Raw genomic sequence first — 19,007 nt, 5'->3', positions numbered from 1 at the left:
TGACCAGTGGGATCAGATAGTCTGTCACCAAACGAGCAAACATTAGGTACTGGGCATTGTTGTGTTCCGGTTTGAAGGGTGAGTGCGCTGTAACTACAGCCACAAGGGACATAGCATCTTAGTTCCCAAGGTTGGTGGCTCATTGACGATGTAAGGAATAGTTAATATTTCTTACAGCGTCATTGTCTATGGGTGATCGTGACCACATACCATCAGGAGGCTCATATGCTCGTCCGTCAACCTATGACATAAAAAAAAATCTTAGCTCCCCTGATTGATAGATTTAATGTTTCCTACAGTTCTAGTTACTGTGAGTGGGGTGACTATTTACTATCAAGTATCCTATTTGCTAATCCCTCTGCCTTTATCACAGAAATGGCCGCGTGGTTAGATTGCATGCATCTTAACTGATTGCGGGTTCAAACCCAGGCACCCGAAGTGAATAAAATAATCAGACTTCCCATAGAAAATCGACCACGTGATCGAGCGGATTTATGGGGATTCGATTTTTTTTTTATATATTTAATATAGTATACTAAATTTCATAAATACTAATAACCTATAATAATAATGTTTAATAATTATTTTTATAATTTAACAATGATAATTTGTAATCGATATTTGTCTATTATTCCTGTCCCTACCGATGTCACAAACAAACATTGTACAAACGTCTATTATTTTCAGTATTTCTTTTTACATTTTACTTTGAAGCCTTAAAAAAGTCTTAATATTTTCGGAAAACGCTAAGCTAAGGATTAAATCGTTAGAGTTTTTTGTGTTATATATATATCCATAAAATATTTTTTTAACTTCTAAAAATCATTAAATTAAAAAAAATATGTATGTCATTGCAAAGTTCAATTCAATTCAATTCTTGGTTTAATGGCTTTTAATTGTGCCGATTGCAAAGTTATTTCGATCAGAAAAAATTACATTTGTCAAAAAGATCAAACTAACTTGTACAGGGTCTAACTGCTGGCTAATTTTTATAGATGCGTTCTGCTTATATATTTAATCTACAGATTATAAAAAAATATAGGTAATAATAAAAAAACAAGAATACTATAACTTAATATTTATTTATTTTTGGCACATATTTTTGGCATTGATAATTAACTATACGAAACTTAAATAATATTCAATAATAGTAGAGACTAGACGTAAAAATATACATTAACTCTTACATACTTATATGGAATAAACAATATTATAAGACGTCCCGTTTTTTAATCGAAGTCCCGCGAAGTTTTTTTCGATATAATAATATAAAAATGCTTAAATATAATTAACTCTTAAAGCTGACATTTATTTCTTAGGCTAGTTTGATAAAAAAAATGTATGCAGTATTATTCAGTAAGCGTGTCAATTGCTTAATTATATTCAGCCAAAGCAATAAAATTTGTATTTTATTATTCGAGTCTGAGGTCTTTTCAGATGAATAATATTTTTATGGTGGAATTTAACACAAAAAAATAAGGAAAAGTTAAACATTGAAATTAAATACAAACATTTTTTTTTTATTTTAAATTTAGAATGTAAGAGAGATTAATACTAATTTATACTATTTCATTTTTAATTTTTGTTTTTTTTTCATCGACTAAGTGTTGCCCTCAGGAACTTAACATAAATCTTTATTTAAATTTCAATTACATTAAAGATTATCTACCATATTATGATAATATTTATTTAAATTATTTTATTTTTTTTATATTATGTACATACACAATTAAATTTTAAACTAAACTTTATTTACATTCAAACTAGTAAATACTTACGGTATAAGATCATAACAATGTTAAAGTGAAAAATTAAGAATCACAGATAAAAAAATTGTTGTATTACTATTCCAGAAAAATAAAACAAAATTTTCGAATGTGTTCTAACAATAAAAACTCTGTAAGGCTTACATAAATTGAACCAAATATTTGGGCACTAGTAACTTAAAATATGATTTGAGATATTACATACAAAAAAAAATCAATAATATTAAAGTGGTTCTAAAATTAATATAATTTGACTATAATTGTATTTACAATTCAATATTAATTTGAGTTATGTTTGCAAATTCTGTTCACTTTTTAATTCTAAAGCCCAGACGTGTTGAGGCCAACCGGTGCGTCCTTTGCCTTTCTTTTCTGAAGAGTTCTGTGAAAAGAAAACAAATGTCAAACATAGAAAATTGGCGGGAACTTAAATATGATACTTGGTGGTAAGGCTTTGTGCAAGCCCGTCTGGGTAGATACCACCCACTCATCAGTTAATCTACCGCCAAATAACAGTATTCAGTGTTGTTGTGTTCCGGTTTAAAGGGTGAGTGAGCCAGTGTAACTACAGGCACAAGGGACATAACATCTTAGTTCCCAAGGTTGGTGGCACATTGACGATGTAAGGAATAGTTAATATTTCTTACAGCGTCATTGTCTATGGGTGATGGTGACCACTTACTTTTTAGGTTTTTAGAAGCACATTTAAATCGTCATTTTACATTTAATAAAAAATGTAAAGCTACCATCGACCGGTTCGGAATGTAGATTCTACATAAAACCGCTAAGAGGATCCCTTCTGTGCACTGAATAGTCTTCCTATTCATACAGATAACATAACACAATTAAAAATTTATATATATATTATTATTATATATTTATAAATAATATCATAGGTATTTCATTTAAAGCGCAATGGCGCAATGTTTTAGCGATGTAAAAGTCGCAGGATCCTGATCCCTTAGCTTAAAAGAAGATAATAGAAATATTAGTATTTTTTTAATTAATTTAAAAACAATTAAAATTAAATTTAAAAAAAGGTATTAACAGGCAGATAGATAAATAAATAGTAAACACTAAAGATAAAGTCACTTTTTTCAGTAAAATTATAATATTAGTATTGTTAAAAAAAACACTAATGTCATTATTATCACAGACACAGATAATCTTGTAACAAAATATCAATCAATAACAGATTAAAAATATCAATTTCTAATGCGTCATAAAAAATCCGTGTAACCGCATACAACAGATAATACAAAAAAGGTTACATGTTTTTTTTGTTAAACGCATGATTGCAAGCAGATGACGCGAAACGAAAAAAAAAAGTTCAAGAGCTCCCGTTTACAGTTTTTTCATAACTTTAAACCGTTTACAAATCTTTAGTTTACAAAAAATATAAAATCTATTAATAGTATTTTACATAGTTGCATAAATTGTTTATTTTGAATTCACGCGAAAGCGATTAATGTGATTGATGTGGATTTTTTATATTGTTTTAATTTATAGTTTCGGAACGAAGGGAGAACATAGTTTGTTTATATATTTATATACTGTTTAAAATATAGTTTACTAAGATAAATTGGTTCATATGAACAAATGACATAAAATAGGCTATTTGACTGGTTTTTAAAATCCATTTTATATTATTTAGTAGAAGTTAAGGAACCCAGTAGTAAAAGTCGTGTTTTTTATTTCTAGTACATATTTGCCGAAAAATATCATATTAAAAATTCCACATTTAAATAGCGCGCAAAAACGCTACTTTGACAATATGGCGCTGCAATGGGGTCAGTGACGTCACTTTCCTGTATTTTAATATGTGGTACCCGACCAATCAGGAGCGTTTTGTGTCACGTGACAAACGTTTGAAAAAATGCATTTTTATTTATTGATTTTTGAATAAATTAAGTCTTATTTTCAACTTTCGTTAGTAAATAACCATTTTTAAACTTATAATATACACTGATTACAACAATTCACAATTTATTTTTCGCATCGTCAAATAGCCTATAATCTTAAAAAACTCTACAGAAAGTCTTTGACAGCATTAAAATGTCTTAAGATTAAAGAAGTATGTTCTAATTTATTTGTCTAACTGTATTTTTTGGACTAAAACCGCAATACATACTGCCATAATAAAAAATGCGATTATTATGATTAAATTAATTATCTATATTGACGCCCGAGACTTCGATCGGTTTAAGGGCTCGAGAATCATCAGGAAACAAAAGACAGTCAGACAGAGTTACTTTCGCATTTATTATATTAAATATAGATAATTAAAATATTTTAACCTATAAACACCAATTTTAGTACAAACCGGATGAAATCTGTTTATAACTTTTGACACACACATCAACAGGTGAATTAAAAAAAAAACCCAGAGAATTCCTCGAATACCGTAAAAAGGAACGAAATATTTACACGAAGTTTGAACTAGGTCATTTTTTTTTTACCTGATTGCTTACATTTTCGTTTCGTAAACAATGTTTAACGTCTTCCCGTCTGCGTATCGGCATCTGGTTTTTTTAATGCCCTAACACTTCCTTAGCACGAGATAAATAAAAATAAATGTTCATATATAACAATAATTTGCTTTTTATTATTGTTCTTTTTGAATAGAAAGCCGGATATCCTGAGATCTTAGATTCAAATCGCAAGTCTGACTAATAAAAAAAAATTGAATTTTTTTTCTTAATTTTGTTTCTGTCAGTTGGAGTTTGGGTATTGGAAGATGGTATATCCCTGTGCATTGGTGTAGTTGGCTTATCTCCTTTGAGTTAGATTTATATGACCAGGGCAATGGACCATTACTACATAGTCACATTAACATTAAAAACTCCTTAAATAAGATATAAATCACTAATGTACGACCTTGTATTAAGTAACAGCCTGTAAATTTCCCACATCTGGGCCTCCCTCCCATTAAGGAGGAGTTAAGAAGAGGAGGAGTAAGAGAGTTTGGAACATATTCCACCACGCTGCTCCAATGCGAGTTGGTGCATTTACATGTGGCAGAATATCTTTGAAATTAGACACATGTAGGTTTCCTCATAATGTTTTTCTTCACCGCCGAGCACGAGATGAATTTAAAACACAAATTAAGCACTTTTATAAAGCGGTGCTTGCCTGGGTTTGAACCGGAAATCATTGATTAAGATGCACGCGTTCAAACCACTGGCCCATCTCAGCTCGTGTATTATATTATAGGTATAATATTTGACTTGCTACACTTAGTATTTAATGTAAGTGTCATTTGACATATCACACTGTATTAATATTACACAAAAATTACTAAATCGTTTTTTTTTTTTCGAATTGTCAGTTACTGTTGGCCAGACTGGCCTCTACAGCGACACCGGGCGGGGGCGCGAGTCACAGAAGACTCTGCCGGATGTTGAGAGCCCTCTATAGGGCTCAGAGTACGCGCGTCCTAAGGGTGCCTACTGTGAGACCGGACCTCGGCTTAGGACGCCGTCGACGTTTGGAGGGAGGACAGTGTGTGCTCAGGATCCCGTCACGCGCCTAAGCGCGGACAGTATATAATGTACGAGGGAAATGGACCCCGCCGGGGTTCGCCGATGTGATAGCATCGACGGAAGCGCTTAGTACGTCCTTAGAACGTCAATGCATCGGACTACAGTGCCAATGAGGGCTATACTTTCATGTATTAAGTACTAAGGGATTGTGTAAGGGATTGTGATATATATATATATATATATATATATATACATTTATTTTCGAACTGTGTACTACTGTTGGCCCTATTGGCATCTACAGCGTCACCGGGCGAGGTAGGTCTCGAGCCTAATGATGGGAGCCCACTGAAGGGCTCAGAATACGCGCATCCTAAGGGTGCCTCCTGTGAGAGCCGGACCTCGACTTAGGGCGCCATCGTCGACTGTAGTCTGTAGGAAGGAATGACTTGTACATTCATCGTCGCACGCCTAAGCGCCGACGAGTCGGCAAAGAACTATCGTATAATTAGTATCGAGACCCTATATACAATGAAACGAACCAATCGTTAGCGCGATTCAGAAACCAACCCCTTCGAATTTCCAATACAAAAATTCAACATCTTTTTTTTTAATACTGATTTTATTCATATGGCAACTCTTGATATTATCATTACTTGAAACCACGAGATATATTTAATCAAATTACACGTTTATCTCGCTACGAAACAGACGCAGTTTATTGCCGCTAATTTAATATCGGAAAAACACGTGGCCCTATAAAATGTCGGAGTAACACAAATAGAACGAGGAGAGTTTGATATACCGCTATACTATATACATTTGTATTTAATACAGGGCCGAATTCAAAGGCCCTGGGGTAACAAAGAAGCTGAGGCCCCCTTATGACTATTTTATTTCATCTGAACAATTTCACTTCTGTTAGTTGTTATTTTGGTTACTTAGAAAGCATTAATAAATACATGTATTGCATTAAATCTTTAAGTCGTCGTTATGTGAATCACTATCGTGGGCCCCTCTCGTGGGGGGCCTCAGATCAACACTCATTTTGTTACAACACTGATTTTATTCCATTTAGTTTATTCAGTAATTTATACATTAACTCTGGGAAACAATTTATAATTACTCATAAATGACTTTATTTTTGTAATACTTAACTAAATAAAATACTAAAGCGATATACATAAAACTTATACTAAGAGATAAAATGCGTTTCGAACCGAGATGGCCCAGTGGTTGAACGCGTGCATCTTAACCGATAGTTGCGGGTTCAAACCCAGGCAAGCACCACTATATATATGTGCATAATATTTGTTTAATGTTGTCTTAAATTTTCGCGATTATTACACATTTAAATAAAACTAGTTCTATTTGAAGAAAAAATGCCACCTTAGTCTACCCGTGACCACGAACGCTGTAAAGTGCTCGAAACGTCGGGATGCCAAAAATAATTAATATACGCGATTCAAATCCGTTATAACTAGTTTTATTTCAATAATATTTGTTTATAATTCATCTCTTGCTCGGCAGTGAAGGAAAACATACATATATAATTGTAATTAATTAACATGACTGTATTTTTAAGTGCTGAAAAAGAGTAACTACTGATTTTCTTGCCCGTTCTTCTCGGTAGAATCTACTCTCCGAATCGGTGGTAGCTTCACTTAATTGTTAAATGACGATTCAAAAGTGCTTGTAAATGCCTACTTGAATAAAGTATATTTTGGTATTGATTTTGAGACATCGTGAGGAAATCTACGTGTGGCTAATTTCAACGAAATTTTGCTAGATATTAATCCACCATCCACTTCTTAAAAGGGAGAAAATGACTTAGCCCAGCAGTGGGAAATATACAGGCTGTTGAGGTTACATCAATTTACAGATCGATTCAAAAGGAAGGTTTACATTGCATATTATTACAGAGAATACAGCCATGCCTACTTTCTTAGCCTTTCCGGGAAAATTTGTCAATTTTCCTTCTAATCTTCAATTTATTTATTTATCTATACATATATCATATCGTGTAATAAAATTGGAGTGTCTGCTTGTAATATTAAAATAGCCCTTTTATGCTCAATGCATATGTACGTATACACAGTGTACTGTGTATACGTACATATGCATTGGCACTATTTGGGTATGTGTACATACCCAAATAGCATTTTTACAAGTTTTGTGTGACCGTTTATTCCGGCTAAACGGCTGGACAGATTCTGATGGGACTATCACTGGCACATAACTGTAAAATAAGGAGTAACTTAGGCTACAATAATGTTTCTTTTGTTATATTCAAAGGCGTATAAGGTCGCAGGCACAGCTACTGTTATAATATAATCCTATCTTTATTGTAAATTATACTTTTCAAGCAGCAATAGGCTACTTGACAATGCGAAAAATAAAGCGTCAATTATTGTAATCAGTATATATTATGAGTTTAGAAATGATTATTTATTAAAGAAAGTTGAAAATAGCACTTAATTTATTCAAAAACCATGAATAAAAATGCATTTTTTCAAACGTTAGTCACGTGACACTAAACGTTCCTGATTGGCCGGGCTTATGATGTAGTCACTTGCTTGTTAACTTTGCTTGCGTACTATATGTAACACAGATTACAATACAGACAAGTGACGTCACCGACCGCAATGCAGCGCCACATTGTCCAAGTAGCGTTTTCATCATTTCATTTTTTTTTTATTTAAATATGGAATTTTTAATATGATATTTTTCGGCAAATATGTACTAGTAATGAAAAAAATCATCTTTTACTGGGTTCCTTAAATTTAAAATTCATTTTACATTATTTAGTAGAGGACTAAATAAGAAGCTCAATTTAAAATGAATTTTAAATTGAGCCGAGATGGCCCAGTGGTTAGAACGCGTGCATTTCAATCGATGATTGCGGGTTCAAACCCAGGCGAGCACCGCTGATTCATGTGCTTAATTTGTCTTTATAATTCATCTCGTGCTCAGCGGTGAAGGGAAACAAATTTCATAGAAGTTCTGCCACATGTGTATTCCACCAACTCGCATTGGAACAGCGTGGTGGAATATGTTCCAAACCTTCTCCTCAGCAGTGGGAATTTACAGGCTGTTGTTGTTGTTGTTGTTGAATTTTAAAAACCAGTCAAATAGAATATTATTGTGAGTTCACTCAGGAAACAAAACAAAACTAAATTATCTACAAATCCTTATTGTATCTTAGGGCATTTATAAATAGTTCGACGCCATTTCTAAGCTTATCAAACTTCAGATGCAAGAATCCACTTGAAATTTATTTCACAAGGGAACGCGTTCAAGTGCACCGGGCGCCAGACGTACAGACAAAATTATCTATATATAATGTTGTACAAATGGAATGCTTTGATTTTAAGAGTAATACCGTTGTAGTCGAAAGTAAAATTGTAAAGATGTAACATATGGTTGTTTTTGATCAGCTAGACATCGGATTATTTGCACTATCAAAACGCCAAAATATGCATGCAAATATGCACTAAAGTGGTTTTTTTATGGTATAGATTGGTGGACGAGCATATGGGCCGCATGATGGTAAGTAGTCACCATCACCCATACACAATGACGCTGTAAGGAATATTAACTATTTCTCACATCGTCAATGTGCCACCAATCTTGGGAACTAAGATGATATGTCCTGTAGTTACACTGGCTCACTCAGCCTTCAAACCGGAACACAACAATACTGAGTACTGTTATTTGGCGGTAGAATAACTGATGAGTGGGTGGTACCTATACAGACGGGCTTGCACAAAGCCCTACCACCAAGTGAAATATGCACGATAAAAAAACCTTTTCTAATTAGATTTTGACATTTATTTAAATTATAATTTATTATAATTTATAAGACCTAGAAATATATAAGTTATTTATTATATATTTTTTTTAAATTGAACGATAATATATTGTTTTTAGGTTTTTGAAAAACCTTTCAGAAATAGTTCGTCCAGTGCCGTTAATAAATCTTGACCGCGTGGAATGGTGGCAAGAATGCTAGCAGCATTTACCCCGTTGAATCGCGATTCCGATCCTCTGGGCAAAAAACGAACCAGCCCTCCTGTCACCAGCGGAGGCAATGAGGCGAGGTGTTATACTTTTGATGAAGCTTTTTGCACCACTACTCCAAGGGCCAAGCGTTTCGACACCAAATATTAGTTATAGTTCAACTACTATTTTATTAATTCGTTTAAATAGAAAGAGACAGATAGAAAGAAAAGAGAAGGAATGATCGTCTGAAAACTACGCTTCTTTCAAAAGATTTTACTGTATCACAAACCTGTGACGTGTGCTCAGCATTCCTCCTCCTTGGGGGGGTGTGATGTAACTCAGCTCGAAACCCACCAGCTGGTTCCCCATCCGTCTCCAGGACTTTCAGGAGATAGGAGATGTAAGATGTGGCGAGGCGGAGCGTTTTAATCTGTGGACAAAGATTTCCTTGATTAACATGGAAACTTGATCCAAGCGGCTTTATCCACTGGGGGCCTAGCGCTCTAGGGGGCTCGAATCATCGAAAGGAGTATTCGCTTGTACTGTAAATGATTCCACAACAGCAGCCTGTAAATTTCCCACTGCTGGCCTTCTCTTCTTAATAAGAATAATATCATTACATAGTATAAAAAAGTCGCTTACTGCTGTTTCTCCCTATGTATGTTTAGATGTTTATATTTACTACTACTTTAAAAAAATATTACTACTTATAGATAGATTGATTCAAGAGGAAGTTTCAAACTCAAACTCAAATTCCTTTATTCAATATAGAAGCATTACACTTACTTATTGATTGTCAAATAAACACTACCACCGGTTTGGAAAAGGGAACACCCTGACCTGAGAAGAACCGGCGAAAGAAACTCAGCGGGTCTTTTAATATAATGGGTCGTTTAATATGTATAATACGTGAACAATGTAGTAGAGAATTACTGAAAAACTGTGAGCGTTGTTAGACATTCTGCAGTATATTTAGTATCAGCATTGCAACCGAAGCCGGGTCGAGTCACTAGCTTTTCATAAAATAATCAACAAAGATTTAAGTAATAAGATTCTGAGCGATTTCACTTCGAGTCTCACTCGGGAATTGAAGAGCGATTTGTTTGTTTTGAATTCATTTGTTTTGTGTTATGTAATAAAACTAATATTTTTTTTTTAATTTAAATCGTTTGTAAAAATACATTGGTAAAGAAGGCATATTATTCAGTACAAGATTATGCATCAATAAAAAAGCGTGGAATTAATACTTGTTGACTTCCAGGCAAGATATATTACATACATATATAATTGTAATTGTGTAACATGAGTTACATGACTGTATTTTAATGTCATAAATATTAACTTGCCGGTTCTTCTCGGTATAATCTACTTTCCGAACCGGTGGTAGCTTCACTTGGTTGTAAAATGACGATTCAAAAGTGCTTGTAAAAGCAGAAGCGTAGCGTGCCTTAGCGGGGCCCCGTATAAAAATTTGTTTGGGGGCCCTTAGGAAGGGTAAAGATTTCTCACAAAAAAATGCATAAAATTAATAGAAATATTTATTCATCATAATTATCTGTCTGTAACTTTTTCCAAAATTTTTATAAATAATTTAAATTAAATACACATTCTCCTTGCTTTTTTTTCGGTAACTAAAATTTTAAATTAAATATTTTATATATTTTTATGACATAGGTGGAAAATGCAACTTCAAATATTTATTTTTAAAAAAGTATCATTTAAATCAACTGTTGTCTTCTGATTTATAAAAAAAAATTAAACAATGGAAATTTTTCAATATTTAAATAATAATTATCGGTCCAAATTTAAAAATTCGGGATGGAAAACGATTTTTTTTAATTGCCTTTTTCCTCAAAAATACCTTAAAAACAAAAAACTAAAAAAAAACATCCAATGAAAATAAAATACTAACTTATTTAACTTGCTTAATAGAAATTAAATATTAAGATAAAATTTAGAAACAAACAGTTCAATAGCTAAGTTAAAAGTAAGACATTTTGTAAAACAGCCTAAATAAAGTATTAACAAGCAAATTCGAGAAACTCTTTGTAACAAAGCACAGCACACACAGCATGTTCTACAGTGAATAGTTATTAGTTATAGAGTGAATGTTCCCATTTATTTATAGCTGATGATGACTTTAGTTTTTCTAAAGTTTCTGCTTCTATGGACAATGAGTCCAATGAGAACTTCGCTTCCCCCGGAACCGTTCTTAAAAGCAGAGCTATCATTAGATATCGCTCGACGCCCGTCGTTCGCGCACAGTGTGCAGAGGCCATTACGCGGGAATAAGTATTATTTTTTTTTAATTTTGTCATTTGTGAAATAAAAAAAGAGGTTGGGAAGATTTTATTAATTTTTGCTTACGCTAGTTGGGGGCCCCGTGGCCCGGGGGCCCCGTATAATTGATACGGCAGATACGGCGGTAGCTACGCCCCTGTGTAAAAGCCTACTTGGATAAAGTTTATTTTGATTTTGATTTGAATGATATTGTAGTCGCATTTAGAAATGGGCGTAAAAAGTATTTTTAAACGATCTATACCAAAATAACACTTTTACAATTTTGTCTGTCGGTCTGTTTGTTCCGGCAAATCTCTGGAACAGCTGGACCGATTTTGACGGGACTTTCACTGACAGATAACTGATATAATAAGGAGTAACTTCGGCTACAATATTTTTTTTGTTAAAAAACGCGTACAATGTCGCGGGCACAGCTAGTATCACCATAAGAACACATATTTAATTATTTTAATCAATCAAATTTTGACCAACGATCATTTAAATTAGGATTTATGACCACAAACCTTAGTCATCTTTGTGTCAGGTAGGACGCTTGGGATGCGATCTCTAAGCTTAGAGAAGGCTGTATTGATGCTCTGCGATCTCGGTCGCACCATCTGACAATCGTATAAGTTAAAGTGAGACAGATATATTTAATGTAAATTCTACTTTAAAACATAATCAATATCAATAGGTCCGTATTGTAAATTTTGTAATTTCATATGGTTTTATGTATGAACTAGTTTCGCCCGCGATATTTGAATTGAAAAAAAAAATGTAATCGTTTATATATATTATTTATAAGAGCAGAGATGGCCCAGTGGTTAGATGGCATCTTAACCGATGATTGCGGGTTCAAACCCACGCAAGCACCGCTGATTCATGTGCTTAATTTGTCTTTATAATTCATCTCGTGCTCAGCGGTGAAGGAAAACATCGTGAGGAAACATGCATGTGACAAATTTCATAGAAATTCTGCCACATGTGTATTCCACCAACCCGCATTGGAACAGCGTGGTGGAATATGTTCCAAACCTTCTCCTTAAAGGGAGAGGAGGCCTTTAGCCCAGCAGTGGGAATTTACAGGCTGTTGTTATTGTTGTATATATATATTTTAATATACATATAAGTTTGCTTCATAGCAAATTTCATGAAAATCGGTTCAGCGGTTTGCTCGTGACAGATAGATAGACAGAGTTACTTTCACATTTATAGTATTAATATAAATAGTAACGTCATTGGTGGGAGGCACCCGACATGACTGCGGAGTACTGAACGGTATTTGTTCATTGCAGCGTCACTTTAGTATTATTTAATACACATTCCTAAAATTGAAAGAGCCTAAATTACTCCTTATTACATCAGCTATCTCCCAGTGAAAGTCCCATTAAAATCGGTCGAGCCATTCCAGAGATTAACCGGAAGAGAGACCGGTTTGTATTGTGAACTGTAAACGTTGTAAGATATTTCGTAGTATATTTAGTATCAGCATTGCACTCGTGCGAAGCTGGGCGGATCTCTAGTTTAATATAAATTTAGAATATTTTAGCTTCCGACTGACTTTTGTATATGTACACCAGATATTAGGGATAGGCTATTTGACTGGTTTTTAAATTCCATTTAATATTACATAGTAGAGATTAAGGAACCCAGTGAAAGTTGTTTTATTTCTAGTACATATTTGCCGAAGAATATCATTTTAAAAATTCCACATTGAAATAGCACGCGAAACGCTACTTTAACAATATGGCGCTGCAATGGGGTCGGTGACGTGAGTGGCCTGTATTTTAATCTGTGGTACATATAGTACGCAAGCAAAGTTGACAAGCAAGTGACTTCATAATAAGCCCGGCCAATGAGGCCCGTTTTGTGTCACGTGACAAACGTTTACAATAATCAATTTTTATTCATGGATTTTCAAGTAAATTAAGTATTATTTTCAACTTTCATTAATAAATAACCATTTCTAAACTCATAATATATACTGATTACAATAATTGACAATTTATTTTTCGCATTGTCAAAAAAAGTATTGTGGGGAGCGTTCGCACTTTTTGGACACCTCAAATTCTGTCCCCTGTGTTTTCCACCAGAGATCTTTTATCTCTGGTCCTCTGCGTATAATCATTGGCGGATTTACAAATCTTCCGCTAGTAGGCTATTCAATTATTGCCACCCCTACTTTTTTTGCAACATTTATGATTTGAGTTCTATCGTCCTCATTACATCGGTTTCTTCCCGTTATTAGTATGATTATAAACTAGGTGATATTTCTGTCAGTTACTAGATTATTTTTCCAACCCGCTGTGTAGTGACGTGTATACGGATTACGGACGTAGTGTGTATACATATAGTTAAAAGATTTTTTGTTTATTTCTGTAAGATAATAACAAATTTGGGCTAAGTTTACCGCCCCTCTAAACCTGCCGCCCTAGACTCCAGTCTACTTAGCCTATTGGTAAATCTGCCACTGATTACAATGATTTATAAATATATTCTTTTAGTATTTTTATTACTACAGTACATGTATTGTTTTATTTCATCAATTATGTAACTTATTAATTTATATGAAACCGCCCATGGATATGACATCACAGTAGAAGCTTCTAAAATTATCAGTGTTTCTTTACTATATTGTCTATGTATTATATACAAAAACCTTCCTCTCGAATCACTCTATCTATTAAAAAAACCGCATCAAAATCCGTTGCGTAGTTTTAAAGATTTAAGCATACATAGGGATATAGGGACAAAGAAAGCGACTTCGTTGTATACTATGTAGTAAAGTGGTAATCGAACAAGAAGCTCACCTGATAGAAAGTGACTACCACCGTCCATGGAATGGCAACACCGGGATTTCAGATGCGTTACCGGCATTTAAAGAAAGTTTACGCTCTTTTTTAAGGTTCCCAAGTCGTATCGGTTTGGAAAAAATAAAACAGACTTCAAATGCGTGAACACAAAAAAAAATAGTTCAAATTGGTTTATAATCGGCGGAGATATTATTTATTGTGTATAAAAAAGTTCATCCCCAATTTTCCACCCTTGGGGGTTGTTTTTTATTATCATTAAATTTAAATGGGACCCTTGAGGTATTACCTATACGCCGAAAAAAGATTTGTTCAAATCGGTTCATAATTGGAGGAGTTATCGCGTAACAAACATAGAAAACATACGGGTCGAATTGAGAACCTCCTCCTTTTTTTGAAGTCGGTTGAAAATCGTCGGCGAAAGCTGATTCCACAGCGTTTGTGCGGCAGAAAATGTCTTAAAAATCGCCCTGTCGTTGATTTTTGATACCTTTTTATTTTCATAAATATTGGACAACATCACATACACTACTCTGATCCCAATGTAAGTAGCTAAAGCACTTGTGTTGTGGAAAATCAGAAGTAACGATACCACAAACATCAGACCAAAGACTACACAGAAAACTAATTTTTCTACACCGAACCCGGGATATCGGAGTGGCGTACCCAATAAAACCGGTGTACACAATCGACCAAGGAGGTCGTCATTTTTTATTACTTAAATTAACTTTAACTTACCTTTGATAGTTTTGTGTCTGGGGGTACGTTTGGGATGCACTCCCTCAGGTCAGTGAAAGCGGTGTTAATGCTTTGTGTACGTCTCCTCTCTTTCTTATTCGCTGTTGTTCTCCTTTTGACAACTCTGACAAAAGATGGCGGCGCCCGATCGTAGCGCGGTAGTGTTTGCATCTCACAATCCATACCTAGGAATAATTATAAAGATTGTATTGCTGTGATGACTTGGAAATACTCCCTAAATCATTTACTGTGAAGTATCTCGAAATTGATCTCAAAACTTATTTATTTTATTATTTAGATGCACGCTTTCCAACCACTTTGAAATCTGAGCAAAATATACCACAAAAAAAATTGAATTAGATTATATTCTTAATAAAAAGGCCCGACGAATCATAGTTTACTTTTAAATTCCACTAAATTTTAACGTACTTAATTTGTGTTTAGAACGCGTGCATCTTAAACGATGATTTCGGGTTCAAACCCAGGCAAGCACCACTATATATATGTGCTTAATTTTTATTTATAATTCATCTCGTACTCGGCGGTGAAAGAAAGCATCGTGAGGAAACCTGCATGTCTCTAATTTCATAGAAACTCTGCCACATATGTATTCCACCAACATTCATTGGAACAGAGTGGCCATATGTTCCAAACCTTCTCCTCAAACGGAGAGGAGGCCTTAGCCCAGCAGTGGGAAGGCTGTTGTTGTATTGTACTAGTAAGTCACAATTAACAAAATTGTTGCCAGTATAAATATTAAATAAATATTGTGTTATTATTGTTTGTCTGTGAATAAAATTTTGTATCAAAGTCTTAAACTATATTCCCTTATATAACTATCATTACCTGGGTTGTTTTGCGTGTAATTGTGGTGTATCATGTTACTGTGATAGATTTCGTAGGGCTCGTTGCTTGATAGCTGCATTTCGTCGTAACCTGCAACAAGTTTTTTTTATTATATCCTCAATCATCAAAGTGGAAAATACAAGGAAACATCACTACATAGTGTAAAACAAAGTCCCTTTCTTTGTCCCTATATCCATTTGTATGCTTAAATCTTTAAAACTACGCAACGGATTTTGATGTGCTTCTTTTTAATGGATAGAGTGATTCGAGAGGAAGGTTTTTGTATATGATACGTGGAGAATATAGAAAAGAAACAATAATAAATTTTAGAAGTTTGTCAGTTTGCAAGTTTTAGCCGAGATGGCGTTGTGGTTAGAACACGTGCATCTTAACCGATGATTGCGGGTTCAAACCAAGGCAAGCACCACTATATATATATGTGCTTAATTTGTTTTTACAATTCATCTCGTTCTCGGCGGTGAAGGAAAACATCGTGAGGAAACCTGCATGTGTCTAATTTCATTGAAATTCTGCCACATGTGCATTCCACCAATCCGCATTGGAACAGCGTGGTGGAATGTGTTCCATGCCCTCTACTTAATGGTAAAGGAAGCCGTGGGCAACTTACGGGCTGTTACTTTGACAGTTCAAATAAAATAAATAGTATCATTGCACCCGTGCGAAGGCGGGGCGGGTCGCTGGTTAAAAGTAAAACAGACTTTTTAAAAACGCACCATAATTCCTGCTTATGTAATGGCTGCTGTCATGGTACATATCCTGGGCATCGAACTCGTGTGCTTCGCTATTTGCCGGCCAGTACACTCCACCGTCCATTGGGCTACCTAGGAATAGAAAAAAAAATACATAAAGTACACATTTTCAAAAAGGAGGTTATCAATTCGTCTGTATTTTTTACGTTTGTCACCTCATAACTTTTTACTGGGTAAATTAATTTTGATATTTTTTTTTTGTTAGAAAGCAAGTGCATCCCTTGTGGTCCCATTTTAGATTAGATTGACCCAGTATGTTATCGTAAAAAAACCAAGCCAGCCAAGAACTGACACCGGCTCCAAATATAACAATAATTGTAACTACGTTATATAATCGTAAATCGACTTTTAAGTAGTCTAATGTTTTACATTCCATTTTACTTAAGGGGACACTAAAAATATATTGAATACGCAATTACTTTTATCACTTTGGTGTATATTTATTTGTTTTGAAATATTGTTTTCTTTGAAGTCGGTTTTTCTTTTTGATAATTTTTTTATTTATTAACTTATTTATGTCATAAATTCAAATCATTTGAAAAACTACATTGGTAAAGAAGGCATATTATTCAATACAAGATTATACAGACGATAAAAAAGCGTGGAATTAGTACTTGTTGACTTCCAGGCTATATTACATACATACATATATAATTGCATTTAACTAAAATGACAGTATGTTTAAAACGAGTTACTAATGAGTTTCTCGCCGGTTCTTCTCGGTGGAATCTGCATTCCGAACCGGTGGTAGCTTCACTTAATATAGTTGTTAAATGACGATTCAAAAGTGCTTTCAGAGCCTACTTGAATAAAGTACCTACCTATATGTTAATTTTGAAATAATTTTAGGACACAATAATGTGACCAATAAACTAAAAGTACCTATATATCATTTATTTATGACCCGAACAGGCCCGTGTTTAGAACGCGGGCATCTTAAACGATAATTTAATGATTTGTAAGTACTGTGAGCAATAATATTCTAATAAACAGATATGTTATACCCATACTAAACAACAGAAAAAAGTGTGCCGCGCCGGGGACCATTTATTTTACATTTCGTTACAAGTAAAAAGGATAGCTTGAAAAAACAATAAGTAAAAGGGATAACTAGATGTTTTAATTACGCAAAACGTATTACTAGATAATTATGATGTATTATAACGTATTACTGGCATAATTATGATGAAAAAGACTAAAGGCAAACGTCCCAATTAGGACATTTTCTAGTCTTCACTTTTTGCGCGTTAATGACATATCTGTTTACTAGAACATCATGGACTGTGAGGGTAGCATTTTCTTAAAGCATATTATTCGATACAAAATTTTTTAGATGATAAAAAACCGTGCAGTTAATACCTGTTGACTTCCAAGCAGGATATATTAATTTAAATAATTGTATTTAACTAACATGACTTTGTATTTTTTAAATGTAGAAAAAGAGTAACTACTGAGTTTCTTGCCGGTTCTTGTCGGTAGAATCTACTTTCCGAACCGGTGGTAGCTTCACTTAATATAGTTGTTCAATGACGATTCAAAAGTGCTTGTAAATGCCTGCTTGAATAAAGTTTATTTTGATTTTGTTTTTTTTTATTATTCAAGAAAAAACCAAACCAAGCTTTGTGCAAGCTCAGTTAGGTATCACCCACTCATCAGATATTCTACCGCCAAACAACAGTACTCAGTATTGTTGTGTTCCGGTTTGAAGGGTGAGACAGTGTAACTACTGGCACAAGGGACATAGCATCTTAGTTCCCAGGTTGGTGCATTGGTGATGAAAGTCATGGTTAATGTTTCTTACAGCGCCATTGTCTTTGGGCGGTGGTGACCACTTACCATCAGGTGGTGGTAGCATAAAACCAAAAGAAAATACCTTGATGCGATGGTGGACAGTAGAACGGTGGCTCGTATCTCTCGAATCCTTCGTCAGATGGTGAAGTGCTGCCATAACTGGACATTTGATCTGCAACAATATCAAAACGGACAATCAGCGAGTGGTAGGACTTCTTGCATCACCATCTAGGTACCGTCCACTTACCACCTACCACCGTCGAATATAAAATCTTAATTAAATTTACAAGCGACCCCGGCTTCGCACGGTTGCAATGCTGATACTAAAAACACTACAGAATGGCTTACAATGTTCACAGTTTTTCAGTCATTTTCTACTATATTGTGCATGTACACATATAAACCTTACGCTTGAATCAATCTATATATCTTTACTATACTATATATTATTTATAAAAGCATTCATCTCGTATCACTCTATAAAAAACTACATCAAAATCCGTTGCGTATCAAAGATCTAAGCAT

General features: G+C 34.2%; 1 protein-coding gene across 1 annotated transcript; it reads right to left on the bottom strand.

Annotated features, from left to right (window-relative positions):
• Positions 1–1,691: 1,691 nt before the first annotated feature.
• Positions 1,692–18,649, bottom strand: LOC124542204 (heart- and neural crest derivatives-expressed protein 2). The gene is made up of 7 exons (XM_047120149.1): positions 18,565–18,649; positions 16,656–16,763; positions 15,922–16,011; positions 15,076–15,260; positions 12,052–12,144; positions 9,537–9,677; positions 1,692–2,148 (listed from the first exon to the last, which is right to left on the bottom strand). The coding sequence occupies exons 1-7, from the start codon at positions 18,647–18,649 to the stop codon at positions 2,056–2,058; spliced, it is 795 nt and encodes a 264-aa protein (XP_046976105.1). The 3' UTR covers positions 1,692–2,055.
• Between the last annotated feature and the right edge of the window lie 358 nt (positions 18,650–19,007).

This window comes from Vanessa cardui, chromosome 30 (assembly GCF_905220365.1).
Source record: "Vanessa cardui chromosome 30, ilVanCard2.1, whole genome shotgun sequence".
In the NCBI taxonomy this organism is placed as follows: Eukaryota; Metazoa; Arthropoda; class Insecta; order Lepidoptera; family Nymphalidae; genus Vanessa; species Vanessa cardui.
This window is presented reverse-complemented; position numbering and strand designations above follow the sequence as displayed.

What these genes read in the sequence shown, in the direction of transcription:
- LOC124542204 (XM_047120149.1), bottom strand. Translation starts at nt 18,649, where the DNA reads ATGTCCAGTTATGGCAGCACTTCACCATCTGACGAAGGATTCGAGAGA. An exon ending in TTACATAAGCAGGAATTATG is followed by an intron (nt 16,012 to 16,655) that starts GTGCGTTTTTAA and finishes AACTTGTTGCAG; the next exon opens with GTTACGACGAAATGCAGCTA. An exon ending in CAGACACAAAACTATCAAAG is followed by an intron (nt 12,145 to 15,075) that starts GTAAGTTAAAGT and finishes TACGATTGTCAG; the next exon opens with ATGGTGCGACCGAGATCGCA.